We start from the raw sequence: 24,287 nt of genomic DNA, 5'->3' as shown, positions 1-24,287 counted from the left end.
GTAACCGGTTTTATTTCGCCGCCTGTATCCATCCATCAAACTGCATCATTAAGAGTACGTTTCCAGAACTGGTCGGTGTTACGTCGGTTTACTGTGTAAAGTTGAGATCAAAATGACCTAGTTCATGAATGACAAGGAGTTGCGTTTGGTGTAAAGGAGCTATAAATAACGACAGACTTGCTGTACAGTTTTACACTTGAACAGATATGTACGACCGGAAATGTAGCGGTCCATGATGCATGTGGTAAGAGCTGTTTCCTAACATTCAACACACAACCAATTGTATTTTTGGCTTCTGCACCCTCATAGTAATAGCTTTTATTTTTCATCGCTTCTTTATGACAGAAGAGAACTGTGGGGAAAGTTAGCGGAAACCAATATTATTTCTGTACATTATACACATCTTTTGTCTTATGAAAAGAAAGATTTGTCTCGTCATACCTTATAGTACCGGATTTGACGCTGGAAATTATCCAGCTGTTGTCAATGCGAGCGGTGACTGACTTCTGAATTAAATTAGAAAGTTTTTATTTCCCAGGTCGCTTGATAAATGCTGAGTACGGGTGCAGAACAGAAGAAAATGAACTTTTCATAAAACAGCCCAAAGTATGGGTTAATTGGCTATTCTGAATGTACTAAGTCGCTTTTTCTGTTCCACTTCTGGAATATTTCATAGCGAGCGCTCTACAGAAGACTAGTTCAGACCGTCTTTCGCAGCTTGTTCCAAGTTTTCATTTTGCTGTTTCACTTGTCTAAAACTGAATGATATTTAATTATTTAATATTAACACATTGCTTAAAAATTGAAGGACTTACTAGCGAGTTCCCGTTTCATAAGATTCATATTTCTGGCAGTGAAGACGGATAATACAGACAATCGTTAACACTGCAGATCCCTGAGCACTGTTTCAAAACGGAAGCGATGTTATCACATATAAGACAGTAATAAAATAGTTGCAGCTGCGCTCAAACTAGAAAAATAGATAGAAAATATACAGATAACGTACAGGACTTTATGAGTTGAAATATATTTCGTGATAACCTCGTTGTCTTTTCGGCGAGTTGACACTTTGCTTGAAGATGATGGGAGTGACACTCATCGAAACGTCGCGCTGATTCGACGAACTCACTAGACTTGAAACACGAGAGCTTTATATCAGCTGACTACCCGGCTATGCGTTTATTCCAATTTTAATAGGCAATCTTCTTCCGCTTCTCTTTGTCCATCGCCCTTCTCTCTGTCCTTCTTCTCGCATCTCTCTGTCCACCTCCTCTTCCTCTCTCTCTCTCTGTCCATTTCCTCCTCATTACTTACCATATCTGTGTACCCATATCCATCCTCCTTCCCTCTCTCTGTCTGTTCTTCTCGTCCTCCCTCCTTCTCTCTCCACGTTATCATTCCCACTCCAATTGTAGGTTGCTGGTTCTTACCTCTACAGTATTTCTTTCCAGATAATATATAATACGTGTACCAAGTTTGGTTGAAATCTACCCAAAGGTTTAGGAGGAACTTTTGACCCCCGGATTTGCTGGCATACGCACATACCGCATATATTTCAAATATATTTAATATATTTAACACATATTTCACATGCATCTCCAGCGAATTTCTCCCTGCAGCTTCGATCTCAAGCAGCTGAATGTTTATGACATCATATCTCCTGAGCTATGCGTCGTACAACGATATACACTGCTGGCCACCGTAAATGCAACACCAAGAAAGACAAGAGGTAGCACAACAAAATTTATTTTGTAGATAACATGTTGACCAAGTATCAAATGATTACGTTTACAGACGTCTGTGACATGTGGTTCCTGCCAGAATCAGTAGCCAGAGTAGCCGCCATTGTTGAAGATCACCGCTGCCACACGTCTCGGCATTGAGTCAAAGAGACGTTGGATGTGTTCCTGGGGTACAGCAGCCCAAGCAGCTTCCACACGTTGCCAAAGATCATCTGGTGTAGCAGCTGGGGATGTAATCTGGGTCACTCGTTGAGCAACCCTGGACCACATGTTTTCTATCGGCGAAAGATCCGGAGAGCGACCCGGCCAGGGAAGCGATTCAATCTGGTTATTGACGAAGAACCTTTGGACAATGCGTGCCACGTGTGGTCGCGCATTATCCTGTTGAAATATGGCTGTGGCCGAGCCCTGAAGGTAAGGAAGGACAACTGGCTCCAGCACCTCGGATATGTAGCGCCGGCTATTTAAAGTACCGGCAATGCGTACTAGAGCCGTGCGAGAGTAATATCCAATACCGCCCCATACCATAATACCCGGTGCAAGACCAGTGTGGCGGTGCATAATGCAGCTGTCCAGCTTCCTCTCTCCACGGTGTCTCCACACTCGAATCCGACCATCGTGGTGCTGCAGACAGAAGCGTGCCTCGTCAGTAAAGACAACGTCATTCCATTCTGCTGTCCACATCCGTCTGTCATCACACCATTGGCGACGGAGACGTCTGTGGTTCTGTGTCAATGGTAGACGAAGCAATGGACGTCTTGCGGACAGACCACTCTGCTGTAAACGGCGTCGAATGGTACGCGCAGACACTGGATGATGCGTTACAGACGCAATGTGCTGTGCTATGGTTCGGGATGTCACTGAGCGATCCGTCACTGCCATGCGCACAATTTGCCTATCAGCACGTGCAGTGGTGCACCGAGGTGAGTGCGATCGACCACGTCGGTCCGTCGTACCCTCCTGCATCCAACGGTCACATATCCGCATTACAGTTGTTTGGTTTCGTCCAACACGACTAGCGATTTCTCTGTATGATAATCCACATTCTCGGTAAGCCACTATCCTTCCTCTGTCGAACTCGGATACTTGATCAAAAGATGTTCGCTGTTGTCTACGAGGCATAACTGATCGTCTTGTGAAACAACCACAAGGTAAATACACGTGCCGAACGTAAACTTGTCGAAATTGCCAAGCCTTAAATGGCGCTATGAGGTGGCGCCACAGGCGCGCGTGATGTGCGTCTGCGCTGAAATTCTAATCAGTTGCATATCTCATCGCTGCAAACTCATGGTGTAAATTTCACTCGATTCGGATGCTTCCTTCAGGGTGTTGCATTTACGGTGGCCAGCAGTGTAATTTTGTAGATACGTTCAGAGGCATAAGTCGATACTGTCTGCGAAATGTGTTGAGAATAGAGTTGGTAACAAATAAGTAATACTTTTAAACGACATGCATGATGCTGTAATTTCTCAAGCAGCTCATGTTTATGACGTCATATCTCCTGAACTATGTGTAGTACAATGATATAATTATGCAAGTACATTCAGTGGTATACATGATAACTGTATCGTGAATATAGTCCCCAGTAAAGAAGTAATAAATTAAAACGTCATGCCTGATGCGGCAGTTCTACTGCGGTACACGAACAGCGAAAATGTAGTACGCGATTAACCTTCTCCCTTTTATTAATTTATGGTGGATACCAGCGAGAAAAAGTTTCATAAAGGTTTGAAAGTATGTGGAAAGTTTGTTGCAAGTCGCTATGTGCCCTCACTATCAAATACAGGATAAGTAAAGTCTGGGTATTCGCGCATCGTAGGATACACTTCTTTTTCACCTCCACCCCCACGCCTTCGTTGGGTAGGTGGTTCTTACCTCCACAGCAATTCTTTCCCGACAGTAAGTGGTATGTGTACCAAGATGGTTGAAATAGCTCCCGTGGTTTAGGACGACATGTGTAACGAACATACATAGATACATACATATACAAGTACTAACATCCATTTTTATAATATGTTTGAATTATACGATATTATAACAGGTGCCGGTCGCTGTGGCCGAGTGGTTCTAGGCGCTCCAGTCCGGAAACGCGCTGCTGATACGGTCGCAGGTTCGAATCCTGCCTCGGGCATGGACGTGCGTGATGTCCTTAGGTTAGTTAGGTTTAAGTGATTCTAAGTCTAGGGGACTGACGACCTCAGATGTTAAGTTCCATAGTGCTTAGAGCCATTTGAACCATTTTTATAACAGACATTTAAGATTTTTTGTTACCTTCTGGTATCTAAGTTCGCTTGCTAATAGCTTCAAAACTGCCCAAATACTGTCTCTTAAGATGGTTGATTCGTTAAGTCTGAGAAATGAAACTGAATTATAAATAAACCTCCCGGCCTGTAAAAGATATTCTACTTCGTACACGAAGAAACAAACATGCTTTACTGAAGGAAGAAGGGTTAAATACAACCTTTCAGTTGAAAAAATTAGACGAAAATGCCAAAGGACTCCCATGAAGCACTATAGGGTAAGCATAGGAAAATTTGGTAGGAAGCCCTGTTGAGAGATTTGAAGCCCACACTTTCAAATATTCATTAATAAAATGTAAAATACGGAGCAGGCTGCTTTATTCAGAGATGATTGTAGAAATAAGAGTAGAAACGAAGTTAACGAGCAGTGGTTTCACGGGACTTGAGACGAAAAAGAATAGTGTTACCACCTACGTATTTTCGCACGTTACTCTTCCCACTGCAAGAATACTGCATCTGCAAAAAGCTACTAGATGCGGAACGCTTCGAGGCTCCGGGTATATCATCACATCCACTCAACGTGATATAAACGTAATCGCGGTCGTTTCGTGACCAAGAGTCTGTTGCATGAAGTTTGCTGCCGTTCTACTTGCGGTGGAAAGGACTTGGCAGCTTCACTTGGAAAATGCTCTGCGCAATCTGAAGCGGGTCCTTAATTTCCAGCAGAATTTCCGATTTGATAACAGCCATCGTGGTCAAACGAAAAAAAATTATACTTGGAACATCCGTATGCCATAAATATATGGTGTGTATGTAATTCATCTGAGAGAGAAGCTCATAAAACACTTGTAAACCGAGTATCGAGTATTGACCAGTAGTCTGGGACACTTGCAAAGCTGGATTAATAGAAGAGAGAGAAATATCCTACGAAAAGCGACAAGTTTCCTAACAAGATCGTTTAGTAACCGCAAGACCGTTACGGAGATGCTCAACAAATGCCAAGGGTACACGTTACAAGAGAGGCATCGTGTACCACGAAGATGTCTGCCGTTGAAATTCCGAGAGCATATGTTCCAAGAAAAGTCACTATACATACATCTCGTGAAAAGACAACGACGGGAAATTCAGATAAATTAGATCTCATACGACGGTTTATCGATAGTCATTCTTCCCACTCGGCATTCGTAAATGGAACAGAGGGAGGGGGGGGGGGAGGAAGCTGACAATGGCATCAGAAGTACCCTCCACCGCGCACCTTGAGTTGGCTTGCATAGTGTAGATATAGATGTATAACAATAAGGGAGCGCTGGGCTTTCGAGCCCGCAGAGGGGCAAAGATACACGATTTTGTATCAATACTTTGTTAGACTCCGAATCCAAAGGTGGGATTCGATATATTATTTTGTTCAGAGCTCTAGAAATACCTTCTGGCAAATAGAATGCGAGTTCAGATCAGAAGGCACAAGTAGGGCTTTGTTCTGTACATTGCTCGTACACATTTCAACGCGGCGAAAAATAAACAAAGGCGGTGACCGACTTGAAACAAAACAAGGGAATAGCGGCAAGCGTGCGGTTTCCGTCGATCACCTTGAGGCCGGAGCGTTCACCCCGGCGTGGCGAGGCGAGGCGCAGCCACGCCATCCCCTCCACCGCGACACACACACACACACACACGTTCGCACGCTCTTTGCATTCTACGGGGCCAGAGACGCCGGACGGCTTCCTCAAGAATGTCGTCCTTCAGGTCATCCGATACGCGTGCGTCTGGCGCGCCAGACGCACCGTGAAATTCTGCTTTGTTTTTTCCTCGTCCTTTTAAAATTTCTTGCAGCGCCACACTAATGTCACCCTCGCTGGTAATACTCGGAGCGCAGCCTTCTACACAGCTGTGTGGTTGCGTTTTAACACTTTGTTGTTATTTCTTTGTCAAATAACTCGGTAATGTTGACGTCGACATTCAGTGGACGCTTCAGCTTTCCAAATATTACAGTCAACAAAACTTTCTCAGGTTGTGAAGAAATGTACAAAGTCTGGAACATGTTATTAATTGTTGTATGCTTTTAGGCTGTTTTAATGCAACTTCTACATCTACATACAGTATATATTCCGCAAACAAACGCATGATGCATGGCGGATGGTCCCTTGTACCATTACTAGTAATTTCCTTTCCTGTGCCACTCCCAGACAGAGCGAGCAAAAAACAACCATCCACATACCTCCGTAGGAGCCCCAATTTCTCTTACCGTCGTGGTTTTTACGCGAAATGTACGTTGGCGGGAGTAGAAACATTCTGCAGTCAGCGTTCAACGCCGGTTCTCTAAATTTTCTTAACAGCATTCCTCGAAAATAACGTCGCCTTTCCTCCTGGGATACCCATTTGAGTTCCCAAAACATTCCCGTAATACTCGCGTCCTGATCGAACCTACCGATACCAAACCTTGCAGGTGGGGATCCCAAACACCTAAACAGCACTTAGAAATGGGTGGCACTGATGTTCTATATGCGGCATCCTTTGCAGATGACACAGACTTTTCTAAAATTCTCTCAAAAAATCGAAAGACGACCATTCGCTTTCCCTGCGTCATTACATGCTCATTCCATTTCATACCGCTTTGCAACGATACCCATACGCATTTAAACGACGTGTCTGCGACAAGCAGCAGATTACTGTGTTCGAACCATACGGGGTTGTTTTTCCAACTCGTCTGCATTAATTTACATTTCCCTGCATTTAGAGGTAGCTGCAGTTCATCACACCATCTGCAAATTGTGTCAAGTCCTCTTGTATCCTCCAAAAGTCGCTCAACGACGACACCTTTTCGAACACCACAGCAATATCAGCAAACGGCCGCAGATTGCTGCTCACCCTGTCCGGAAGATCATTTATACCCTTCTCTCTGACGAACACTCGCCGTCGAGGACAACGTATTGGGTCTACTACTTAAGAAGTCTTCGAGCCATTTACATGTATGGGAATCTACTTCGTATGCTCGTACCTTCGTTAACAGTCTGCGGTGCGGCACGGCTTCAAACGCTTTTCGGTAATGTAGGAATATGAAATCTGTCTGTTGCCCTTCTTCCATGGTTCGAACGATATCACGTGAGAAAAGGGCAAGCTGTTTCTGTCTTCTTCAATACCTCGTGTCACAGGATAATGAGGCTTCAGACAAATATTTTCTATAGTGTTTGCTTCTGCTGCAATGTATTTTCGTTCATGTTGGAGGTAGATTAACTTATCTTCTGACTCTTCCGCAACGTTCATTTTACTGTATGTTAAACATCAACACTTCATCAACACACACTTAAGTTCTCAATATTCCTGTTCAGTGACCACAGACATACACGTACAGATTTATTAAGCTGCAAGTCTAATTCCAGTGTTTGTAAGTAAATTATTGATTTCATTCATTCTTGCACTCTACGTAAAGAGTAGTAGGCTTGGGTTGGTTTGTTTGGGGGAAGAGACCAAACAGCGAGGTCATCGGTCTCATCGGATTAGGGAAGGACGGGGAAGGAAGTCGGCCGTGCCCATTCAAAGGAACCATCCCGGCATTTGACTGGAGCGATTTAGGGAAATCACGAAAAACCTAAATCAGGATGGCCGGACGCGGGATTGAACCATCGTCCTCCCGAATGCGAGTCCAGTGAGTAGACTTGGAACGCGCACTATTAATATAAATGAGGACTTCACGACACTGCAACAGACGTTCGATCGTGCAGATCGCTAGATTTATTACGTCCTTTTTCTGCCTAATATGTATATAGTTTAGGTTTCTTGGTTTCATGAACCTCTGGTGTGTCACAAACAGCGACACTGTCGATTTCATCATCTCACCCATTTTTATGAACATCAACACTCAGCAAGTTAATTACATGTTCTAACCATCATTTGAACGATTCTTTTATCAGAATGATGTGATACCAGTCAGTTAACAGGGTATGCAGTATATAGATGGTTAGCGTTAACATTAACTAACACATTATTATTTTAGTCCTACTCATGCACCTATACATAAAAACAAGTTTTTTTCGACGCCGCCAGGTTTTAAATAGAAAATCGTTCATGGAATAACAGTAGTAGGCCAGGAGAAATTATTTTAGGTTAGATTTAAAACTTGATTTACTACATGTCGGGCATTTTACGTTATTGGGAAAACGATAAAAAAATTTTGTTGCTACATATTGAACTCATTTCTAAGCCATGACAGCTTTAATAATGGGTAACAAAGGTAATTTTCGCCTCTACTGTTGTAGGTATGGACGTCACTGTTGTTCTGAAATTTATTTACAAGAAAAGAGCATCGTGAATTAATTAATTTTCAGTATTAGCGGGAAGATGCTTTAGTGTTTCATAACAAGGCCCAATATTCAAAACTAATTTATTCAAAATGACACTAGCTGCGGAAGACTCCGAATTTGTAAAACTGCATTGGTTTAAAAATGCCCTTTTTAGAAGCTCATTCTTGATTTCTAAAACCGCAATACTATTTGTAACTAGAAAATTAATATATAGTTCTACTTACGCTTTCAAATGTTCAAATGTGTGTGAAATCTTATGGGACTTAACTGCTAAGGTCATCAGTCCCTAAGCTTACACACTACTTAACCTAAATTATCCTAAGGACAAACACACACACACACACACCACACACACACCACACACACATGCCAGAGGGAGGACTCGAACCTCCGCCGGGACCAGCCGTTACGCTTTCTTCTAGTTCAGCGATGATGCATTTTAATTTGAAAAAGTCGCAAATATTTTCCTGTTTGACGGAGAATCCAGTGACCTGATCTTTGGTGTCCTTGGTACTTTGGAGTCAAGGTCACTATACCCGTTTCATGTTATACCTCATTTCGTGTTACAGCCGCCACTATGGCCTACCCAGATTTTTCGATTTCTCTGTCTTGTCTCTAGCTGTTCGTACTGAGCGGATGGCGCAGTGTTTAGTACACGAAATTCGCATTCGGGGCAACACCGACTCAGATCTTCCTTGTAACCACTCTTACTTCAACTGAAGATGCAGTGCTAAGATCCTTAGCAAGACAATGTTTCGCAAAAGTTTCGAATTATGTATAAAGTTTGTTGCAAGTCACGAAGTGCTCTGATTCTCAAATACTGGATGAATGAAGTCTGTGTATGGGCGCGTCGTGGGCTACACTTCTTTTCCACCGCCACCCTTTCATAGATAGGTGGTTCTTACCCCTATACAGTATATGTTGTATGTACCGATTTCGGCTGAAATGGGTCCAGTGGTTTAGGAGCAGACATCGAACATAAATATATACATTTTTATAATATGTATGGATACAAGGTTACGTATTATTATATCATGTGTACTACCTAGCGTCAAATGAAAATGAAATTTTGTTGGTCTCTCTACGGTATCAAAAAGGACTTTGGGGCAGGTTCTAATGAATTCTACTACGGCATCTGGCAAGACATGAAATTTGAAAGCAAAGTATCACAAGTTAATGCCAAAACTGCACTTTATTTCAAATAATAATAGTAATTACACGTTTACATACATTAAAGCTGTAACAACAACGGTAGATGTCTTTGCCCGCTTTCTCGTCACCAAAATGAACCAATATTAATACTGTACCAGAAAGTGATTAAGCAATCCGCTATCTCCCCAACTTGTACATTCCACACCCGCTGTACTATTGTGAGTCGAGCTACTGGAGTGAAACGAAACCGAAATGTGCCGCAAGCGCACCAGCTCAGGCGTCGGCAGCGGCGGCGGTGGCGACGACGGAGAGGGGCGCGGGCTGGAACTGGCGCAGGATGTTGGCGATGATCTCGAGCGGCTCGCGCGCCGCGGCGGCCGGCTCGTCCTGCAGGCGCAGCGCCGTGGCGCGCACCTGCTGCACGAACATCTGCAGCGGCGGCCGATCGCCCTCCTCGTGGAACCAGGCGCGCGGGAACGTCGCCACGATGGAGGCGCTCTTGCGCGCCGCGTCCGCCGGCGTGCACGCGCGCAGCGCCGTCAGCAGGTACCGGTTCAGCAGCATCGTCACCGACACCTCCTGCCGGCAAAACACAGACAAAGAGGAGTAGCGGAGACTGCGGAAGGCTGCGTGGCAGAGGCTCGAGACGCGTCAGTTGTGCTGCTAATGCAAAGAGAGAGGAGGGCTCAGAGAGGCACGAAACTGGGAGGTTTCTCGCACAGGCGCAGAACTTAGGCTGTGAGGAGTATCTGACTGCAAGAAAATTCGAAAAAGACGAGGGAGACATACAAAAATAATAAAAAGCGTGGTGATCAGTGGCTTAACACTCAGTTAGCCAGCTGGATCACAGGTTATCACAGAATTTATTTTCATATGCATATTATTAAAAAGTTAACAAACTAAGTCAGTTGTTGGCTCCCAACTTTCAAATTAATGGGAAATGAAAAACTGATGAACCACTTCCAATCAAAATGGTACCTATTTTTTATTTTTGTTCCACTTTTTCAGTAAATATATGAAGAATTATAGTCTTTTCTCATGTTCTACCTTTGAATGAGATATTCACTAGTTGTTTCAACAAAATTATACACTTCACTCAGTTGGATTTCTCAGATAAGTAGTGACTATTCATGTATCTGTTAGTGGAGCGCCTAACCAAATACTAATTAGTGTATGACAGCTGGGGCCCGTACCCAGTGCGCCGTTCCCTAGGGGGCACATTGTCGGACGGGCTAAAAAAATAAGGAAGGGTAACGGAAGAGGGGAAGAGTGAGGGACCGAATTAGGAGGGACAGAGAAAGGGGGAGGAGGAGGAGGAGGAGGAGGAGGAGGAGGAGCAGGATGAGGATGAGGAGGAGAAAAGAAAGAAGAAGAGGAAGGAGGAGGAGAGGAAAAAGAAGGAAAAACAGAAGAGGAGAAGGAGGAGGAGGAGATGAAGGACAGGGAAAAGAGGAGACAGGAGGAGGAGGAGGAGGAGACGAAGAATGGGGAATGGGGAGGAGAAGAAGAAGAAGAAGAAGAAGAAGAAGAAGAAGAAGGAGGAGGAGGAGGAGGAGGAGGAGGAGGAGGGGAAGAAGAAGAATAGAAGGAACATGACGGGCAAAGACTGAAGAACACTGAACTGGGAATGCAGCGGGGATGTATGAAAGAGAAGCATGAATAGCACAAGACCTATGCCCTCGTAAGGAGACGGCGCCTATGTCGTATTTTCAGCTACTAGATGGGACCACTCTAGTTTCATTGCGTTAACCACCTGGCGTAACGAAACTGTGAAGTATATATGGGATGTTTCGTTTGTTATTTTGTCTCTTACAGCTTTCCATTGATCAACAATGAAAAGGTCTTTCTTTATCGTTGCAAGCAATCCGACTATGGGTTGTCTGTGTAGCATCTGACTGACACTATATTACGATTGATTAACTGTAAATGCAGGGATGAACATTGCTTTAAGTCTCGCCGCAATAAAAAAAGTTTCCATGCAGACCGTTATAAATAATTTTACTGTACAGTCAGATAAGGATGATCAATTACCTGCAGCACTCGTTCCCCAAGAATGCCGTGCCACGTGAGTGCGTTCCTCAGTAGCTTGAGCGCTGACCCGAACTGCCGCTGGAAAAAAGGCGTCCACGCCTCAGCATAGACGCCGCGAGACACGTTGGGTGGCACCAACGGGATAAACACGTCGTTGGCCACCGCAGACTTCATCTTGTCGAGGGCGGTCTGCAGCAGCTGCTGCAGAGGCTTGCTGTCCTCGGTCAGTGACGGGTACGCCCGCAGCAGCTTGCGGAGCAAACCCACCAAGCGCAACGTCTGCGAAGTTGACAGTGGGTCCCAGGCGGCCTCGACCAGCGCGCGCAGCTTAGGCACTATCACGCGCTCCATCACTTTGGGCACCAGCTGCGCGTCCGGGTCCTCCCTCAGGGACATTTCCGTTTCCGATTCGGTGAGCCCGTACAGCAGCAGCGTCGCGTACCATTCGTACTGCTCCATCTCGACCGTGGTCTCTTGCAGCGGGTTCCACGTCAGCATCCTGAGCCGGATCACAGGGTCGAAGATTTTGGGCAGGCACAGGCTGACATAGGCCTCCCGGTAGTCGTCCGGATGGACGGAGCGCCAGTCCTCGAAGCGCGACTTGATGCTCCGCAGAGAGGAGAACTCCTCGACGACGTCGTCGAGGACGAGGTCGGCGTCGGACTCGATGGTGGCGAGCTTGCGCTTGAAGGCGGCCGCCTCCAGCTCGGTGACCTCGTCGTCGCTGGACATGCCGTCGACGTGCGCGGCCGCCGCGGCCGGGGTGCGCGCCCTGCGTCTCCGCGCGCGCCGGCCCTCGCGCTCCGCCGCCCTGCGCGTGCGCGCCTCGTCCTCGGGGCCCGTGCGCTTCACGTTCCTCGCGGCCGACGCCACCTCGTCGCACTCGTCGCGGATGTCCTGCCGGCGGCGCTCCATCAGCAACTCGGCGCGGCCCCGCAGCACCTCCAGGAAGCGCTGCTCCAGGTTCGATATGATGAACACCTTCTCGTCCAGGCACTCGATCAGGTTCAGCACGTAGTAATGCAGCTTCTGGTAGAACTGCAGTCTGTTGACCAAGTCGGGCCGCTCCCTTTCGCACGACTCGCGATTCTTCTCGTTCATCTCTATCTGCTCGCAAGTCTGCTGAAGCAGCTGATTGTCCACATCGTGCTGCTGCTTCATATGCGCCAGTCTCTCGCGCAGCCTGTTGACTACTGTCTCCGGGGGCTCTATCGGCGGTGGGAAAGGTGAAGCCGTGTAATCTCCAGACTCCGTAGACATGTTAGACACTTCGGTGCCCACGAATCTTTCACTAGCCATTGGCATATACGGTTGTGCGTAATACATGCTCGCCATTGTCGTTTCGGACCGCATAGCCTCTATCTGACCTCTGGATACTCCTTTCTTCAGCTGCTGGGATTCCCATTCGTCGTCGTCTTCTTTGTTCCCCGGATTCTCCCTAGCTGCCGTAAACACTTCCAGCCTGTTCTCTTTCTCCGAAACTTGCGTCTTTACTTCCATTTTGATCCTCTCCTCATCGCTCGTGTCGTTGTCGTCAGAGAGCTTCAGTTTCGAGGAACTGGAGTCTGTGGTCGCCACGGGAATGAAGTCTTCTCCCATCTGCCTGGCGAGCTGGCGCCGCTTCCTCGCCGCATGAATAGCAGCGGCGTCGGGTATTTTCCCGCATTGCAGTAACAGCTTGACGTTGTCCGCGTCTGGAAACTTAGACCTCTCTCTCTCGCGTTCCTCTTCCTCCTCCTCCTCTTCCGAACTAATATCACAGAAGGCCATTTCCGCTTCGCGACCACTTAGGATCACAGGCTTGTGAGTCTGTTTAACAACTATTTTGAGTTCGTTGGCGTCACCCGGTATGACGGTCTCTGTCGCATCTGTTGTGTCTGGTTTCTCCTCCGTTTCTTGCTTCTTCCCTTCCTTTTTCTTTTTCCTTTCATTATTCAGCATCCTGCTCAGTTTTTTACTCTGTGACGACTTCTTCACTTGGAACACTTCTTCGCCCTCGTTGAGGTCTTCCTCGAAGCTGAGGACGCTGGGGTTGTGTTTGGCCTGCTTCTTCTCCTTCTTCTTGGTAGGTTTCGCCTCCACAGGCACCACTGGAGGCGATGGTTCCTGCTCTGTGCTGGTCCCAGGAGCTGGGGTAGTTTCGCTCTCGTCAGCATTCTCGTCGGTGCCGAATACTCGACGGCTAATATTCTTCTTCGGCTTCTTGAAGAGCGCCATTTTCGTATTTCAATTGTACCTGCAACAGAGAAATACAACAGTCCGATTAAGAGCGAATAACAGTTCAGGAGATGTCGTAATGCCACGCTTCTAGTGTCGTCGTTTCGGGAATCTCATAAAATCTCTATCCACTACTAAAGGATAGTCTCAGTGATCGTCGTAATTCAAGAACTAGTGCAGTTGACTGCAACATAAAGAACACATGTGCGATATGCACAAGACTAGTGTGAGTCCAAGCAAACGAGTAAAAATAAAATTGTAGTGTTTCTGTAACTCTAACTGGAAAGGACTATAGCTGCAAGAACGTTACTTCGGGGCTATATCGACAGCATTTCGCTAGTTACATCCTGGGTATTATAAATTAAACTATTGGATATCGTGTTAATCACACCCCCAACGACTCCCTCATTTATCGCCGTCAACATCAGTTTGTCTTCCGCAGAGTAATTGACTCAGCTAAGAAAGAGATATGTTGCTTCAGTACATATATACCCAGGCTTTGAAAGGAAACACTTATACGCTTAGCATAACAAACAAATTAACATCTCGGACATTAATGTGTCACAGAACTACTTTAGGGACAGGTTTCTTACACCAAAATATGAAAAATATATATGGGCTCTAAAATGCATACCTTAAGACCTATCACCACTTGTTCAGTAGAAGAGATGGGTTACATACTACCGAAGATGAACAAGTAGTAGTTCAGAGATCTTAAAGTGTGCACGTTAGAGCCCACGACCACTATATATTTTCCCTTGTTTTGGTGTAAGGAACCTATCCCTAAAACTTTTCGGTGTATAATTTCACTCGCTTCCGTAATATCTTGAACCAAGCGAGGTGGCGCAGTGGTTAACACACTGGCCTTGCATTCGGGAGGACAATGATTCAAACTCGCGTCCGGCCATTCTGATTAAGGTTTTCCGTGATTTCCCTAAATGGCTCCAGGCAAATACCGGTATGTTTCCTTCCCCTCCTTGATACAATCCCAGCTTTTTCTCTGTCTGTAATGACCTCGACGTCGACGGGGTTAAACCCAATCTTCATTCCTTCCTTCCATAATAGCGTGAATCGACGACTGGATACAAAAACATGGAGATCATCGCAAATATCAGAAAGCAACTCTATTAAGTAGCTGCAGATAAGCCAAGAGATTACAAGACCATTGTTGTGTTACTGAGCAAATAAATAAACAGTAAAAAGAGAAGAGGCACAAGTTTCTTTATAGATCAGTAAGGATGCCTCCAAAAATTAGCCAATACATAAACTGAGAGGCCACATGACACGGTAAAGTTTATCTCATTTTAAGATGTGCCGTGCAGGATACGCGAATGAACGGCTAGATGTTGCCTACGGCACGAATGTAGAACGTTACTCGTACATGTACAGGTACGATCACTGCAGTACCTTTGACGTAACGGCCTTCGATTCTAGGATTATGATCGGTCACGGGTCACAGCATATCGCAGATTACACAAGAATAGGAGTTTACGAGGTCAACATTGTTCATCATCATCAGTAACGCAGATAAGTGTTTCCACGCGCTTAAAATGCTGCACCTGAGGGAGCGATTTAGGATATACTGAGATCTCACTGTGGGGGTGTCAGAAACCTGCATCTACCAGGAATGTACGGAAAAAAATGCACCGCCTAAGATCCAGCGGCCGACGTCAGACTCGTGCCACAGAGCCATCCCGACATCTGGCCACTCACAGTATTTAGATTTGACAAATAAATCGACTTAGTTGGTGGAGCGAATGAGAAATCGTTGGTCAGCCTACAAAACTGTCGAGTTTATTATTGATCCAGACTGGCTTCCGTTGGTAAAGTCAAGTTCTTTGTATTTCTCACGATAATGGTAAGACGGGCATAGTTAATGATTTACCGTACCCATTCGTCTCGAGACACGGTACACAGCGAAACTTCAAAGAGCGCTTCAAGACTGCGACTCTGGAGAGGTGCCTCTGACTGGAGAGTGCTGCGGCTGGAGCGCCCCGTTCTGCAGACGTCCAGCACATTTCCTTCCACGTGCTGGCGTGGGAAGCGGTGTCGGTTGCCGCCTGACTCACCAGCGGAACACGCGCCGACCACGCTGGCCTTTCCACACGCGCCCGCCTCCTCTTGCTTAGTCCAGCTTCAGCGGACTGTTGCTCCCAGGGTAGGAGGTAGGGCGCATGCCACCGTGTTACACTGTTTGAGCAAAGTCTTCGCGAGAAACGCACGAACTCTCCAGCCTGCTCTGGGGCTGTATGTAGTGACAATTCAGCCACTTGTTGGCGATCTTTTGTTCTCGCTGACGTGGCAGCGTCCGAGTCTTAATTGGTGTCCTGCTCACAATTCCATACTCCAGCAGTTTCTATAGTCATACGGTCATGAACGCCTAAAGAGATAACCCCTGCTCCGAAGACTACTTATTACTCTATTTTTGATTTTTGTGAACCATAAATATGCACGTACAATGAATTCGTAGCAATTGTGTAGATAGCCGCGCGGGATTAGCCGAGCGGTCTTGGGCGCTGCAGTCATGGACTGTGCGGCTGGTCCCTGCGGAGGTTCGAGTCCTCTCTTGGGCATGGGTGTGTGTGTTTGTCCTTAGGATAATTTAGGTTAAGTAGTGTGTAATCTTAGGGACTGATGACCTTAGCAGTTAAGTCCCATAAGAATTCACGCACATTTGAACATTTGAATTGTGTAGATAGTTCGTACATTTATGACACTAGTCTTTTTAGTTCGTTGCCTGCCTTTACTTGATGTTATGAAAGTTTAAGATCTCTTCTTCGTCTCCTTGATTGAATGATCAGCGTACTGGACAATGGTCTAATAGAGCTAGATGATAGATACGGAAAGTTCAGTGTCGCCGTAAGGCGGATGATCGGCAGGAAAATGTGTAGGACGATGGCACCACAGAGTTTAGTTTACTGCTACTAACTGCGCAGTATCCATAACCGAGTCACTAAATAAAAAGAACTTTACGGACAACAGAATGGAAGCATCGATTTTAAAAAAATATGACATTTCAACATTTCTGACACAACTTCGCTAATCTTCCTAGCGGTGAGTAAATGAAACGGTACCATAATGAAAATGAGTGTTGGTGATTTATTTTGGCTCACTTGTGCTAATTAGATTCTCACGCACTCTTACGCCGATTAATCGTGCAAATATCAGAGAACAAAAGCGAACGAAACAACCAGTGAGATGAAAATTAAACTAAGTTTCTCTAGCATAGAATACACTTTAAAACTGCGACGATATCATAACTCGGTATTAAAAGCCATTTATCACTAAATCTGCGTGAAGAAATACTTTAAAACCAGGGCCGGGAAAGAAAGTTCAGAGTGTACTTGACACCAACGTCTTTAGAGCTGGAACGCTTGCTCACATTGGGGAAAGAACGAGGAAAGAAATAGCTGTGGTTTCATTCAAGGAGCAATCACGACATTCATTTGAGGTGATGTAGAGAGACGACAAACAGCCAAATCACGATAGCCAGACGAGCATTTTTGGTTGCCTCTCTCATCAGAGGGCCGGTGCCACGTAATTGTGTATCAGCCCTGGATCCCAGCACAAGAATGAGCTGTAGAAAGTGTGACGATTACAAAAATCCATAATATCTTGAATAGACGATTGGATACACAAACATGAAGACCATCACAAATATCAGAAAGCATCTGTATTAAGTAGATGGATCGTAGCTGCAGGTGATCCGAGAGATCACTAAACCAGTGTGGTGTTAATGAGCAAATAAATAAACAGTGAAAATAGAACTGGTTGCGACCTATTTTGTTCAATTCAAACATTTTCAAATAAAAGTAAGGATCGAGGCACAAGTTTCTTTAGAGATCACTGAGGACACCTCCACAAATTAGTCGAAATATAAACTGAGTAGCCAAATGACATGGGGAAGACTATTTCATCTGAAGATGTGGCGTGCACGACGCGGATTCAAAGAGAATTCAGTCAGATGCATCTGATCTCCCCTGACACTGTAAGGAATTCTCCATTCAACCTGATGGAGCAGTGAGAATTTCGTAATCGGGTTTGTTACGCTCACAAATCTCTTCGCAATTGAAAAATTGCGACAAACCGGCAAGAATAATGGTTTTAAATTGAAACGATGTAGAAATCACCTTACTTCTAGAAATTGCTCAGTTCGAAACATTATCATCTAAATATATTTCACCACGACACAATGAATGAACTCTTGAGTGACCAAGTGGGGCCTACATCCCTCGTATGAAAATATAATCGGTTATGTGTTGGTGCGAGAAAATTAATATGGCAAAGTTAACAAAAAAGCGAGCCACACTTATCGTCAATGAAGCACCAGCGGAGCTACAGGACCATGCTAGAAGGTGTTGAGAAGGAGAATGAGGGATTAGGGTAAGTTAAGGTGAAAGAGATGTCTTTTACAACCTCGTGTAAACATGCGTCACACAGCGTATCATCCTGTTGTCTACGCTTCATTCTAGTATCCTGTTTTACAATTACGGTGCAAGAAGTGCTGTGATAACATGACGTCAGTCAAATCTCTCTCATCGCCGCATTAAGGAACTACGCAGATAACGCATTATCCTGCAATTGGAGTATGGTGCGCGCGCGCTTATCCCAGTGGATCCTTCGCGTTGAGAAAGGGTGAGGAGGGGGCAGGGATGCCCCTTTTTTGTACGACATGGTTCCATTCCCTCTCGACCTTCACGCAGTCATCCCTTACACAGAGCAACCTGAGGGCATCCAGATTTCTTCAGAGCTGAGAACATGGTCCATTATCCCATGTTGGTTCTAAAACTATACTATGCTTCTGAGAACAGTTATTACTGCCGTTCCACAATCAGTCTCGTTGACTGACAGTGATGCGTACAAATGGGGAACATTGACAGACTTCAAATGAGTTCACTACTCGTCACCCTCTGTATATAGGAATAACTCGAAATATCGCATCGGAATAAAGCTCAGAGCTGTTAATACATATAGACAAACTACAAATTCAAACATTCAGACTACGATCCTCAGTCGGTACAAAGATTTCTTTTCGTCACTTGCCGCTTCTTTCGTCTCCATCCAAAATCTGCACGTGTGAAAAATGCCAAGTTACACCATAGTTCGGAGTCCATGTTGAACGATATGTCCCCCTATAATTGTCTGGGTAACTCATCTGAAAGGTCGGAGAAAGGCAGAAACGTACCACACCTAGTCAACTAGTGTGCTGTCTAAACCAACCTTCGCGGTGACATAGATTTTCTTGCGATATGTCAGTTCTCTGAGAATGTTACTAAACCAGATGCAGTTGTATCTATTTGATGTGTGCCCGGTGTGGGAAGGATGAATCATTTTTAAGAGCCTACATGTATGTGATACGGGTTGTAATTATTGCGCGCGCGCGCGCACACACACACACACACACACACACACACACACACACACACACACAAGAAACTTGAAACTTCCAAGCGATGGGTTAGTGACGGCGCGACTGCAAGCCATAAAACATAGTTCGAATCTCCCAAAGACTACTGGTATATAGGGGATGTTAGAAAAAAAAGTGTCTAATGTTTTGAGTGGTGGTAGTAATAATCAAAACAAGAAAGAAAGTCCAATAAACATGGGCACTAAAACGCATACCTTACGAGCTATGAACTCTTGTTCATCTTCGCTACTGCGAAAAACATCTATTGTTCAAGCAGTCTGTATGTCGCGAACTATTTACTTGACAGCAATGCATTTTCCACGTGGAAGGTTACATCTAAGCTGCGTCAACAGCATATAGCTCGTTATAAGGTATCACATAGTGAGAGGCAGGACCAACAAGTCATCGACGCAAACAACAATTTATGGCGATGGTTAAGAAGCAAAACAAAGCAAAGCCACGCAGACTGGCTCTGACAGGCCATTCAGTTCCGACCGGCCGCCGTGTCATCCCGTGCAGCATGGTAGGTAAGAGCCACGTGACAATTAATGATGTCTCCGCTGACGTCAAATTAACAGCCAAAAGTACGCCTGTTTCTCAGTGTCCACTCGGAGAGGAAGTTTCCATACTGGGATAACGTAATGCTTTGTTGCTCTGCCGCTAAGAGCCTCTTTATGATCCAACTCACTGAACTATACGTAATTTATGAGTTATCTCGTCATTCATCTCCACAGAGATATCGTCAGCTCCTCGTCTTTTGCGAAAGATACGTTGCCACTTCTCTGGCATGAGGTGACTGCTAGCAGTATCAGAACCAGGTCCCGGATGCTGGGAGACACTGCTAGCATGCTCAGATGCGCTGCCATACCCGTAATTGGCTCTCTGTAGTATTAACTGTAACACAAAATAATGGTCACTTTATGCGTTACGACAATGTATTCGTTACAAATTAAATTTAGAATGCTGCATTTATTGTGTTTTTCACCGATCAAAAACAGTTGGAGTAGAATATCGACAATTTACTTTATAACAGTATTACTCTACGTACATTCAGCTAAAAATGGGCACAGTGCGTACTTGGAACTGCGTCGTCATCGCTAGATAAGGTAACCCGTGGATACAAGCACCCCTAATGTATCATTGTCCACGTCGGTCGATACCTCTTCATATTTGTTGCCACCACTACATTCATCGGTCACGTCTACTGAACTGGCGCTCGTCACGTGAAAGAGTAAGCGATACATGCGCAGAGGTCGACGCAGCTTCAGTGGCAACCCTGCTTGTGCGCCTTGTCTTGGGCAATGATTGATTTCGGTACAGCATCACGTGACGGTGTCAACTATGACGGCCAATTGATGCAATTTCCAAGCGCTGCGCAACGAAACTGCGCCCCAAGGCCCGCGGGAACATTTCTGCTGACGTCGTCCAAGCAGGACAAGGTGACACCCGAAGGAAACGCCTGGACTCCCCACTGGCCCCTAGAGGTTTCGAGAGCCCTTCACACAAAGCGCGACGACCCGTCAAGAAGGGACGATAGCGACGGAACGCTGAGAGGATAATACGATTTGAATTTAAATTTTCATCCGTCTGCCTCTTGTGTCTTACCAGTGAAAAGTAGCAAGTACATCTTCGAATGACAAATACTTTGAAATACAAAAGTTCCGGCCTTTAACCGTTAAAACGTCGTCTGATCAGTAGCATACAGTCTACTCACACGGACACATCGACATTAATTAGGTTTGCGAAATATTACGAAAGAGCAACTCAACAGTTACGTAAGTGACCGACGACACCGCGTACTGCCGTGATACTGCCACTATCGCACAGAAGCTAAATGATGATTACTCGCTAGAGAGACGCCAAAGCCAGATTGTCATGTCTCTTATAGAAATGTACTCATACATCAAGATGTAGCAGTTAATTCGAACAGAATTCAAGCTCGTGCAGTTCTACAGTTAACTTGGCGGATCATCTTAAATCATTGTTGCTGTTTATCACCAGCCTCGTTCAGCTTGTTTTAGGAACAACGAAGAAAGAGAGTGGACAGCTTCCTGAAGTAAAGTTCACCAGTAACACTATCCTTCTTGCCGAAAGTTAGAAGAGCGCAGAGTTAGTGAATGGCACAGACGTTCTGTTTAATGGAATTCTTGTCAAAAATAAATCAAACTGTGAGTTTAATCACAGAAGTGAATAACAAAAATACAGAATTGAGCACATACAGTACAGGAAGAAATATTAGGATCTGAAGTGTCATCGACAATGAAGTCATCTGAGAGAGAACATAAGTTCGGTTTGGACAAGGATGAAGAAGAAAATCGGCCGTAGCAATTTCAAAGCAACCACCCGGCGTTCGCCTTGGTTGATTTAGGGAAACTATGGAATACCTAAAAATGATAGTGATTTCAACGTTGCTCCTTTTGAATGCGATTCGGCATCGTTAAAACACCTCAACTTCTAGATGCTAAATGTTACATTCGGAGTAGAAGTGTGGAAAGTGACTAAAATAAAAAATACACCTAAAAAAACAGTGCTGCATGCTTTTCTTGATAATCAAAATCTCGCAATGAAACTATGTCAAACAATTAGCTTTACTTATGTCTGGAGCGTACCACTGAAGTAGCATTAATAAAGTAAATCCACTGTTTTACGGCTGATTTTAAACTAATTCAAGGCAGATGAATACAGAACTCCAGTGAATACGAACAGATGTCGGCAGAAAAACCGAGAAACAAGGAATTATTTGCAGGGCGAATGGAAGATTAAAATTTCAAGGCATCAGTGGGAAGACGAATATCAACTGTCGATATGCAGTAAAGGGAAATATTACGGACATATATAGCCAAACATTCTATCAGAGTCCTGGTTTCAAATAATTAAGGCAAATAAAACTTTTGTAGGTTCCACATTCGCATCAGGTTTAAACATTCCTCAGCCATTTTCATTGCATACACCTTCGAAATCCTTGTGAAGATAAAGGAGTAGCAGTAGCAGACATCAATCATAGTTTTTTCGAATGTAAACTTCATGCACATTAACAAACTGGTTTTATATAAAAGATAACCAGTTCTCGTCCAGCATTAACAATTAGTATAACAGCTCTCCTTCATCAAAATAACATATTTCAAAATAAATTACGAAATTTTTAAATAAATATGAGCTTTAATCTCAACATCGTAGAAAATTACTGAAACATGGGGATGGTCTTCGAGCACAAGGAAATATTATATACAATAAATGAAAATAAAGACAAAAAATTAATACTTTGTCAAAGTCAAGGTCATCAGAGCCGAAGTACAAGTTCATATAATCAAAAATGGAAGAAGGAAGTGGCCGTGACTTGGTTGAAGAATCATTCCAGAATAGAGTATTTTGAAATGCTATTAACCTGAGAATTTGTGGAGGAAGTTACTAGACAAGGGATAAATGACACATGCGGAAGAAATTAGGCGGATAATGGGACGTGCTGCTATTATAGGTACTTAACCTAGTTTAGAAGAGAACATGTAACAGCACGCGCTGCTTGTAGCATGTGACACAAGGCAGTTTAATAAGGCTGGTCAGACGAGAAAAAAAATTTTTTTGCGGTCTTATGAAATCAATTAACGTCCATAATGGTTCAAATGGATCTGAGCACTATGGGACACACATCCATGCCCGAGGCAGGATTCGAACCTGCGACCGTAGCGGTCGCGCGGTTCCAGACTGGAGCGCCTAGAACCGCTCGGCCACATCGGCCGGCACCGTCCATAATGCATGGCCTATGTCAAAGTGGTTCTCTGAGAGTATAGTGAAAGTCACGTACTCAGTCGTGGAGGGAAAAGCATTTCTGAAGCTATCAGTATAAACACTGCCACATTGATAAACAAGAAGACTCAAAAATTCAGAGCACAATAACAAACAGCAGCGCTCGTGCTATGTTTTGGAGGCTGTCTTCACGTCACAACAGGTGGACGCCGGCGCCACGCACATTTACCTTATCGCATTTACACACACCGCTTGTAGATCCTTCCCCTAATACCCCCTCCATCCCCCTCACCTGTTTAATATCCGCCACGGTTATTGCTACCGTACGGCCTGTGTGGGCACTATTCCTTGTGAATATTGCATCGTGTAATTACGATGTTTTATCGCCCGCAGGTAAGACCAGGAAGCGCGCGAACATGAAATTTTATCTGCGGCGTTGCGTCGTGCAGGCTTCAGAACTACGGCGTAATGAGTATTTCGGTCAAGACAGTGAAAGAAAGTTCCACGAAGTGCGTAGTTTACTAAGCACTCTAATTAATCAGTACACTAAAACAGAAACATGGGACTTAAAAAGTTGTCGCCAGAATCGCTACTTTTTCAGCGACTTAAGACACTTACGTCAGTAGTTTGTATAGTGACGTAATAATGTTCACAGTGACCTGCAATTACACTTCCACGAATTCAAAAATTCCTGTCTGTCCAAAGTACGCTTACTATTCAGTTCGCAAGAATTTCCATTGAATCAGATACTAAATCCAATTCAATAAAGACGAATAGGAGCTACGTGACCGCTACAGAGCTATCTGTTGGCCTAAAAGAAATCTGTCTGCCGGAATGGTTGGATTACTGTAAAAATTCCTATCTTCATTGCATTTTAGAAAATTCACCATTGCACTAATGACAATATTTATTGGGTTTTCACTGATTCTATTTCTTTTGTGCGCGTTTGTATATAACTTATTGCTCTTTTCATCGTTAAACTGGTACTTCCACATCAAAAACAAAATAACAAAAATGGCAGTCGACTTTTCCCCCAGCCTTTGCGATCGTGGGTTAAGTGACATCAACTAAGGCGGTTAAAATAAAAACAGAAAATAAAAAGTCTATCATAGGTTTATACTGCGCAGGTAACCTTTATCAAACCCTTAAGATATGTTCTCAGTTTTACAGTTTTGTAACAGCAGTTACTTCAAAAGCAGTAATTCCGAAACTAAGAACAGAAATAAGAGTCACACAGTATTGTTAACACAAACGTAAACTCAGTTTAACAGGGCGCGACCATCACACAATGTGGAAAAAAAGATGATTCAAAGTTGTAATGAAATATTTAAAGCTTTAAAACCTACTCTGGACCGTCGCAAACGTATAGTTATGTTAATATACGAATAAAGACAACCTAATGAAATGTGGCTGAACATGACAGACGCGTATCTGGGCAGCAAATGCGTACATTGAG

General features: G+C 44.5%; 2 protein-coding genes across 5 annotated transcripts in view; one reads left to right on the top strand and one right to left on the bottom strand.

The window, feature by feature from the left end:
- Positions 1 to 24,287, top strand: part of LOC126248391 (uncharacterized) — an 824,863-nt gene that overhangs the window by 715,589 nt on the left and 84,987 nt on the right. The window lies entirely within an intron of this gene.
- LOC126249026 (PAX3- and PAX7-binding protein 1) overlaps positions 9,454 to 24,287 on the bottom strand; it is a 159,517-nt gene continuing 144,683 nt past the window's right edge. For all 4 annotated transcript variants that reach the window (XM_049950635.1, XM_049950652.1, XM_049950643.1 and 1 more), the window contains exons 2-3: positions 11,464 to 13,699; positions 9,454 to 10,011 (exon numbers count right to left, since the gene is read on the bottom strand). In XM_049950635.1, the coding sequence (XP_049806592.1) occupies positions 9,706 to 10,011; positions 11,464 to 13,680 (2,523 nt within the window). In that variant the 5' untranslated portion in view covers positions 13,681 to 13,699 and the 3' untranslated portion in view covers positions 9,454 to 9,705. The remainder of the gene's footprint in view (positions 10,012 to 11,463; positions 13,700 to 24,287) is intronic.

Source organism: Schistocerca nitens, chromosome 1 (assembly GCF_023898315.1).
Source record: "Schistocerca nitens isolate TAMUIC-IGC-003100 chromosome 1, iqSchNite1.1, whole genome shotgun sequence".
NCBI classification, from domain to species: Eukaryota; Metazoa; Arthropoda; class Insecta; order Orthoptera; family Acrididae; genus Schistocerca; species Schistocerca nitens.
Note: the sequence above shows the minus strand (reverse complement) of the source record. Positions and strands in the feature narration are given on the sequence as shown.